Source organism: Henckelia pumila, chromosome 3 (genome assembly GCF_033568475.1).
Source record: "Henckelia pumila isolate YLH828 chromosome 3, ASM3356847v2, whole genome shotgun sequence".
In the NCBI taxonomy this organism is placed as follows: Eukaryota; Viridiplantae; Streptophyta; class Magnoliopsida; order Lamiales; family Gesneriaceae; genus Henckelia; species Henckelia pumila.
The window spans coordinates 159150825-159159102 of record NC_133122.1 but is presented as its reverse complement, the minus strand read 5'-3'; the positions used below and the strand labels follow the sequence as shown (position 1 = coordinate 159159102).

The 8278-nt window shown below is 39.8% G+C and overlaps 2 protein-coding genes and 1 non-coding gene across 3 annotated transcripts; 2 read left to right on the top strand and 1 right to left on the bottom strand.

The window, feature by feature from the left end:
• Nucleotides 1–2141: 2141 nt before the first annotated feature.
• LOC140889843 (uncharacterized) lies at nt 2142–3146 on the top strand. The gene has a single exon (XM_073297575.1). It carries the CDS (start codon nt 2142–2144, stop codon nt 3144–3146), a length of 1005 nt encoding a protein of 334 aa, XP_073153676.1.
• Nucleotides 2544–2650, bottom strand: LOC140894019 (small nucleolar RNA R71). Its single transcript, XR_012153574.1, has one exon. It is a non-coding gene; the product is annotated as a small nucleolar RNA R71 (small nucleolar RNA).
• A 45-nt stretch (nt 3147–3191) lies between the features above and the next one.
• Nucleotides 3192–7303, top strand: LOC140889841 (uncharacterized). Its single transcript, XM_073297574.1, has 6 exons — nt 3192–3444; nt 3562–5089; nt 5212–5326; nt 5501–5635; nt 5711–6021; nt 7048–7303. Exons 1-6 carry the CDS (start codon nt 3192–3194, stop codon nt 7301–7303), a joined length of 2598 nt encoding a protein of 865 aa, XP_073153675.1.
• The last annotated feature ends 975 nt before the right edge of the window (nt 7304–8278 follow it).

The window sequence follows — 8278 nt, the reverse complement described above, 5'->3', positions numbered from 1 at the left end:
AGAGGATAATTCTTGGCGGCCTCTTCGTCCCAAAACCAATGGGCATCGAAAGTACCTGACGGAGATGCCCCCTGCTTTTGTTTCTTTGTCGGTGCCATTACAATAATTCAATTAAAACTCAACAGTAATCACTCCCTTGTCACTACACCGGACAATCACAAACCACACACCAATACACCGTGCCAAGTAGCCACTCCAACCCAATATACATGGCCTCAGACAAACCATAATACACACTTAAATACACGCACAACAAGCAAGATTCACAATTCTCCAACAAAACGATAACTCAACTTCTACCAATTTGAGATACACGCACAATTCTCCCTTGTGCCACAACAATTTCTGATAATCACCAATTAATTTACAAGGGAACACGAATCAAACCCCAGTCAAAAATCGGACCACATGAATCTCAAACACCCAGTGATTAGAAAAGTTTTCACAATACCTCGATTTATAGCAACAATTTCGGCAAATTCAAAGCCCAAACCGCCTTCGTGATCCGTGGATTCGAACGCTCACTGCGACAGAAGAATAAAAATTTGACGATTCTGATAGGAGTCATTTTTGTGCGTTATTTTGCATGTTTTGTGTTTGTTTTGCATTCGTTTCGGTTACGTTGTGTTTGTTCCTTACCATTCTTGTTTTGTTTTTTTTGTTTTATTGTGTTTGTAGTCACTCCTCTGGTTTATTTATTTGTACTGCAGAAAATCACTAGGAAATGCTGATTTATAGTGAGAAGGCGTTGCACGCATGCTGCCGTGAGGAAAGCAAGAGAATGACTTTATATTTCTGAAAAAAGACAAGGCGCTCGGACGGCATTTTTCTACCGCCCGCGCGCACTCTCGTTTGAAGAAAAACCCTCGAGGCAGAGCTCAGGCGCTCGGGCGGCTCTTTTCTACCGCTCGGGCGCCTGCACGTAATTTTGGGAAATATTTTATTTCGGGTAATTGGTTTGACGAGGACTCTTGGGCCATATAAATAGGATGTTATTAAACGGTTTTGAGGGTTGGACACACGCACAGACACAGGAGGAGGCGGCTCTGAATATTGAAGATTTCTCATTTCCGTTGGGAGTTTTTTTCTTCATCTTTTCTGAATTTTTATGTTAAGCATTGTTTTTAGATTGAATTTACTAATGACGTTCAGTAGCTAAACTTTTATTTTGTTGGAATCAAGGGGATCCGAACCCCGAAACACTGTAGTGTGATTGAATCACCGGACGTATTGAGATTTGATTTATGTTTATAATTGATTTTATCATGTTTTTGTCTCTATGTTGATGATTAGCTACCCTTAACATAGATTCGTAAATTGTGAATTGCTGTCGAGAGATAGGTTCATAATTAGGACGAATGATAGAATCCATGGACTTAAAATATGCATAGAGATATGGTATTTAGTACATGTTGATAGCCATAGACCACCAGGTTGAAAGCTGTAGAATTCATAGAATGCAAAGCAATCGGTCGTGATAAATAATTAGAGAGATTTAATTGTTTCACTGATTTGATTAGTTTGGCATAACCTCAAGAGAGAGTGTCAATGTTACAGGGATTTCTATCAAACTTATGCGCATTAATTAAGTTCCAATTTTCCAGTTCAATTAGGGGGAAGGTGAACCAAAATTCCAACAAAATCTTTTCAAATTGTTATTTCTTTTAGTGGTGCAAATTGGTTTCGTGGTTGTGAAATTTAGTTTTATTTACATTGAGTTCTTAGTGTTAAATGTTAGATAGAATACAAAATCAAATTTTTGATACTTTGTGTAGTTAAAAATCAAAGAAACAAATTATTATTGTTTGGTCCCTGAGGACGATACTCGTACTCAGTACATCTTATTATAACTTGAATCGTGCACTTGCGATTATTTGGACTGGAATTGGGAGATTTTTAGAGCAAATTTAAGTGTTAGTATTCCGTCGATCAAGTTTTTGGCGCCGTTGCCGGGGACTATTGAGATTTTAATTTGTTTTATTTGGTTTTTTTTCTATTACAATTTTAATCACTCTTTTCCATCTGTGAATTGCAGGATTCTCTTGCAGTGCATGCGACACTCATATGAAGAACTAGTGCCTTTTGATCCAGAAATCAAGAGAACTTTTCAAAGAAGAAAAAGAAGGCAAAAACAAGAAGAAATGGAAGAAGAACAAGAACAAGAAAAACCAGTTTACAGATCCATGATGGATCTCGCCTTACCGAACATCGAAAGTTCTAGACCAAGCATCATCAGGCCAACTGTAGCGGCAAATCACTTTGAGATAAAACCTGCTATTCTTCAAATGATTCAGAACACACTTCAATTTGGCGGGACTGTCATTGATGAACCATATGTGCAACTCACAAATTTTCTGGAAATTTGTGATACATTCAAGATACAGGGAGTTTCTGATGACGCTATTCGTTTGCGTTTATTCCCTTTTTCACTACGAGATAAGGCGAAAGCATGGCTGACAAATTTACCTGCAGGTTCCATCATGACTTGGGATGATCTGGCGAAATCTTTCCTCACCAAATACTTTCCACCATCTAAGTCAATGAAACTAAGAACTGACATCACAAATTTTTCCCAAGGAGAACAGGAAACATTTTATGAAGCATGGGAGCGCTACAAATATCTACTGAGGAGATGTCCACACCACCAATTACTAGACGGTCTTGTGGTACAAACTTTTTATTATGGTCTTTCTCACTCTAATCGTACCATGTTAGATGCAGCTGCAGGTGGAAATTTACTGCGAAAATCGTCAGAGGATGGTTATGAATTAATTGAGGAAATGACATCTAGTAGCTATCACCCTTTATTTGAAAGGAGTGCAGCCCGGAAATCTAATGGGATTCATCAGATTGATGCATTCACATCAGTGGCCGCTCAACTTGAAGTCATGAACAAGAGAATTGAGGAACTGAGTATAGGAAACTCTATGATGCGAGTTCAAGAAGTGTGGTGTGAAAAATGTGGTGCAGAACATTTCACGAAAGACTGTCAAACATTTTCTCAACCAGAGGGAGTTATGACAAGTCACATGGGGAATCAAAATTGCCCAAGGAATGACCCATTCTTGAACTCCTATAATCCAGAGTGGAGACAGCATCCAAATTTCTTGTGGAGTGGACAGAACAATAAGCCATATGGGAATTAGAACTACGGCAGACAGCCTCAAGAAGGGAAATCGAGTTTAGAGCAGATGATGCAGCAATTCATATCATCTACTGAAACCCGGATGCAGAATCAAGATGCTTCGATAAAGAATCTGGAGAAGCAGATAGGGCAATTGGCCAAAACAATTTCCAGCAGAGATCAGGGTACCTTGCCGAGTGACACGGAGAAGAATCCGAAGGAGCAGGTAAAAGCAATTGAACTGAGGAGTGGGAAGACGGTAGAGCCTGCACCACAGGTCGAGAAAAAGCCAGAATTGGCTACATCAACAAGAATTGCAGGTAAGTCATCTATCCCAACACTTTCACCCACTTCATAAGCAAAAATTGTTGTGCCACCACCTTTTCCTGCAACCCTGAAGAAGGCAAAACTAGATTCTCAGTTTGGAAAATTTCTAGAAGTATTCAAGAAATTGAATATTAATATTCCCTTTGCCGATGCACTGATGTCAATGCCAAGTTATGCAAAGTTCTTGAAAGAGATCCTCTCCAACAAGAGGAAACTGGAGGAGCATGCAATGATTAGTCTAACTGAGAATTGCTCAGCACTGGTGCAAAATAAAATCCCATTAAAGCAAAAAGATCCAGGGAGTTTCTCTATCCCTTGTGTGATTAATGATATTCAATTTCATAAAGCTTTATGTGATTGGGATGCTAGTATAAATCTAATGCCTTACTCTGTGTTCAGGAAATTGAGCTTGGGAGAACCAAAGTCCACCAGAATGTCGTTACAACTGGTAGACAGGTCCATCAAATATCCACCGGGGATAATCGAGGACGTTCTTGTAAAAGTAGACAAATTCATCTTCCCCGTGGACTTCGTGGTGTTAGATATGGAAGAGGATTTGGACATTCCACTCATATTGGGTAGAACCTTCCTGGCGACAGGAAAGGCATTAATAGATGTCCAGAAAGGAGAGTTGCTGTTAAGAGTGGGAGAAGAGAAATTTTCGTTTGACGTTTTTAATGCTTTAAAATTTTTTCAGAATAATGAAGAATGTTTTCAACTGGATGTAGTGGACTCATTGTTATTTGATTATGTGCAGGATACTTTTCAGGAACCATTAGAAGCTGCACTTATCTCTGAGCAAGTGGACGTTCTCAATGATGGAATTGAAGAGATGACAGCATATTTGAATGACAACCAGTCATGGAGAAGAGGTGGAAAACTTAGACTTGAAGACCTTGGTAACCGGAAGGATTTAGTCCTCCAGAAACCAAGCCTTGAGGAACCACCTACTGTGGAATTGAAACCATTACCTGTCCATCTCAAATACATGTTTTTAGGTGAGAATGATAAGTTACATGTTATAATATCTTCCTTTTTGACAGGTGAGATGGAGGCCAGACTAATGGAGGTGCTCAAGAAACACAAGAGTGTGTTTGCCTGGAAAGTGGCGGATATCAAAGGAATCAATCCATCCTTATGCATGCACAAGATTTTAATGGAAGAGAACATCAACCCATTGGTCCAACCACAAAGGAGATTGAATCCAAAAATGCAGGAAGTTGTAAAAGCTGAAACGATCAAACTTCTGGATGCAGGTATCATTTATCCTATATCTGATAGTCCATGGGTGAGTCCGGTGCAGTGTGTACCAAAGAAGGGGGGAATTACTGTCATACAGAATGAGAAAAATGAACTGATACCCACTAGGACAGTTACAGGTTGGCGTGTGTGCATAGACTATAAAAAACTAAATGACGCAACCCGTAAGGATCATTTTCCCCTCCCCTTCATTGATCAAATGCTAGAGAGACTGGCTGGGTATAAGTTTTACTATTTTTTAGATGGGCATTCAGGATACAATCAAATAGCGATTGCACCTGAAGACCAGGATAAAACGACTTTCACTTGCCCATATGGTACGTTTGCCTATAGACGTATGCCTTTCGGGTTATGTAACGCTCCTGCTACTTTTCAGAGGTGCATGACTGCATTTTTTATGATATGGTCGAAAATTTTTTAGAAATTTTCATGGATGATTTCTCTATTTTCGGTAAATCTTTTGATGCATGTCTGCATAACTTGAATTCTGTTTTAATGAGATGCGAGGAGACAAATTTGGTACTGAACTGGGAGAAGTGCCATTTCATGGTGACAAAAGGTATAGTATTGGGTCACCGAATTTCTGAGCAGGGGATCGAGGTGGACAAAGCCAAGGTGCACGTTATTCAAAATTTACCTCCACCTACGACAGTCAAGGGAGTCAAAAGTTTCTTGGGCCATGCCGGCTTCTATCGGCGGTTTATTAAGGATTTTTCAAAAATTTCCAAACCTCTTTCTTCTTTGCTAATGAAAGAGGCCCCTTTTGACTTTGATTCAAATTGTTTGCAGGCCTTTGAAGTGTTGAGAGAAAGACTGGTGACTGCACCAATACTTACATCACCGAACTGGGATCTCCCATTTGAATTCATGTGCGATGCAAGTGACTCTGCTGTTGGCGCAGTGCTTGTCCAACGAATAGACAAGGTATTCAAAACTATTTACTACACTAGCAAGACTCTTAATGAAGCTCAACTAAATTATGCCACCACTGAAAAATAGTTGTTAGCTGTAGTATTTGCACTGGATAAATTTCATTCATACCTTGTACTCTCAAAAATCACAGTATACACAGATCACTCTGCTATTAAGCACTTGTTGGCAAAGAAAGATGCAAAACCTAGACTGATTAGGTGGATCTTACTTTTGCAAGAATTTGATTTAGAGATCAGGGATAAGAAAGGTGTTGAAAATGTAGTAGCTGATCATCTATCTAGATTAGAATGCATTGCTGATGGTGCAACAAATGAGATAGAGGACATACATGATTGGTTCCCTGATGAAAAACTTTTTGCCATAGAAAGTTCACCATGGTATGCTAATTTTGCTAATTATCTAGTCACAAGCACACTCCCACATAATCTGTCTTTCCATCAGAAGAAATTTTTTTTATCAGATGTCAAGCATTATTTTTGGGAGGAACCGTTTTTGTTTAAAATATGTGCTGACTCAATGATCCAAAGATGTGTGGCGGAAGAAGAAATGCAAAGCATCCTCAGTCATTGTCATGATCGTGAGGTAGGTGGTCATGTTGGGCCAGTCAAAACAGCAGCAAAGGTACTTGAATATGGGTTTTATTGGTCCAATCTCTTTAAGGATGCGCGCTTGTTTGTATTATCTTGTGATAGATGTCAACGGATAGGTAATATCTCAAACCGAAATGAAATACATTTAAATAATATCATTGAGTGTGAGATATTTGATGTATGGGGAATCGACTTCATGGGATCATTTCCAATTTTTATGACAAAAAAATACATTCTGGTCGCAGTCGATTATGTTTCAAAATGGGTAGAGGCTGAAGCTTATGCGACAAATGATGCACAGGTTGTACTGAAATTTTTGAAGAAAAATATTTTTAATCGGTTTGGTACACCCCGTGCAATCATTAGTGATGGTGGCACCCACTTTTGCAATAAACTTTTTGTCAAACTCTTAAAAAAATATGGTGTCAAGCATAAAGTCTCTACCCCATATCACCCCCAGACCAATGGCCAAGTGGAAGTATCCAATCGAGAAATCAAACAGATTTTGGAGAAAAGTGTGAGTACTAATCGGAAAGATTGGGCACTTCGACTTGATGATGCCTTATGGACCTATAGGACCGCATTTAAAACACCTATAGGCCCTTCCCCTTATAGAATGTTATTTGGAAAGGCATGTCATTTACCTGTTGAGTTAGAACATAGAGTATATTGGGCTACTAAGACCCTAAACTTTGAATTTGCTGCTGCAGGTGAAAAGAGATTGTTGGAGCTTAATCAACTGGAGGAATTCCGTCACAGTGCATATGATATGGCGGTTTCGTAAAAGGAACGAACCAAGAGAATACATGACAGGCGCATTCGTCAGCGGGAATTCAAGGAAGGAGATGTTGTCTTGCTATTCAACTCCCGGTTGAGGCTGTTTCTCGGGAAACTGAAGTCTAGGTGTTCAGGCCCCTATAAAATCACCAGAGTGTATCCATCGGGGGCCATTGCGATCAAAGATGCCAGAAACGAGTCTTTTACGGTCAATGCTCAAAGGCTTAAGCACTACGTGGGGGGTGACATTGATTACATGTCGGTCATCACCACATTGACTGACCAAGACTAGTTTGGGGAGGAAGAAAAGTCAAGCTCTCGACTTTAAATTGAGAACTACATTCTACTTTCTCTTTTATTTAATTTTATTTTTGTTCGTTTTAGTTTTAGTTTTAAAGTTAGAACTTTTTAAGTTAGTTTATTTTTTTTCTCAGGGTTGTTAAGTTAGTTTTTTTCCCGAGTTGAGTACTTTTTTTTTTTAAGTTTTAAAAAAAAAAAAATTTGATGCGCTAGGACGGTTGTTTTTCGCCGCCCGGGCGCATCCCTTCTGTTTTCATGTTTTTTTCAAAAAAGGGGGTGCGCCCGAGCGGCTATTTTCTGCCGCCCAGGCGCATGCCCACTGTCCAGTGTTTTAAAAAAAAGGGGGGTGCGCCCGAGCGGCTGTTTTCTACCGCTCAGGCGCATCGCGCAGACTCAGAAAAAATAAAACCCGATCCCCCTTTCATTCTTTTACAATTACCTTTCTAATTCCTCTTCCTAACCCTAATCTCTCTCGCCGTCTCTCTCTTTCACTTCATACTTCTCTTTGTTCTCTCCAATTCATAGGTACATCAATTGATTCTTCAAGTTTCGTACACCATGGCGCCAAAGAAACAAAAGATTGTCACTTCTAGGGCTACCCCATCCAACATCATAGATGGAAAATTCATCTCGGAAGAAGCTAAGGCGAGGTATGAGGCGGCCAAATCTAATAGGAATCCAATTGCAGAGAGGGGATTCAATATCTCCGAAGAACGCACCGCCTCCCTTGACATCGTGGCTCGAGGATGGACCAAATTTTGCCAACAACCTCTAGCGGCGATTGTCCCCTTGGTACGAGAGTTCTATGCCAATGCCGTCGAGCGTACAGATAGCATGGTTTTCGTGCGGGGTAAGATGGTTTCTTTCACTCCTGCCGCTATTAATGATTTTTTGGAAACTCCGGATGTGGATGATAGCCAATTTCAAGCATTTAAGGCTAACCCGGATTATAATGAAATTACTAATG

What these genes read in the sequence shown, in the direction of transcription:
- LOC140889843 (XM_073297575.1), top strand. Translation starts at nt 2,142, where the DNA reads ATGGAAGAAGAACAAGAACAAGAAAAACCAGTTTACAGATCCATGATG.
- LOC140889841 (XM_073297574.1), top strand. Translation starts at nt 3,192, where the DNA reads ATGATGCAGCAATTCATATCATCTACTGAAACCCGGATGCAGAATCAA. An exon ending in TTGTCCAACGAATAGACAAG is followed by an intron (nt 5,636 to 5,710) that starts GTATTCAAAACT and finishes ACTGAAAAATAG; the next exon opens with TTGTTAGCTGTAGTATTTGC. An exon ending in GCCATAGAAAGTTCACCATG is followed by an intron (nt 6,022 to 7,047) that starts GTATGCTAATTT and finishes AATACATGACAG; the next exon opens with GCGCATTCGTCAGCGGGAAT.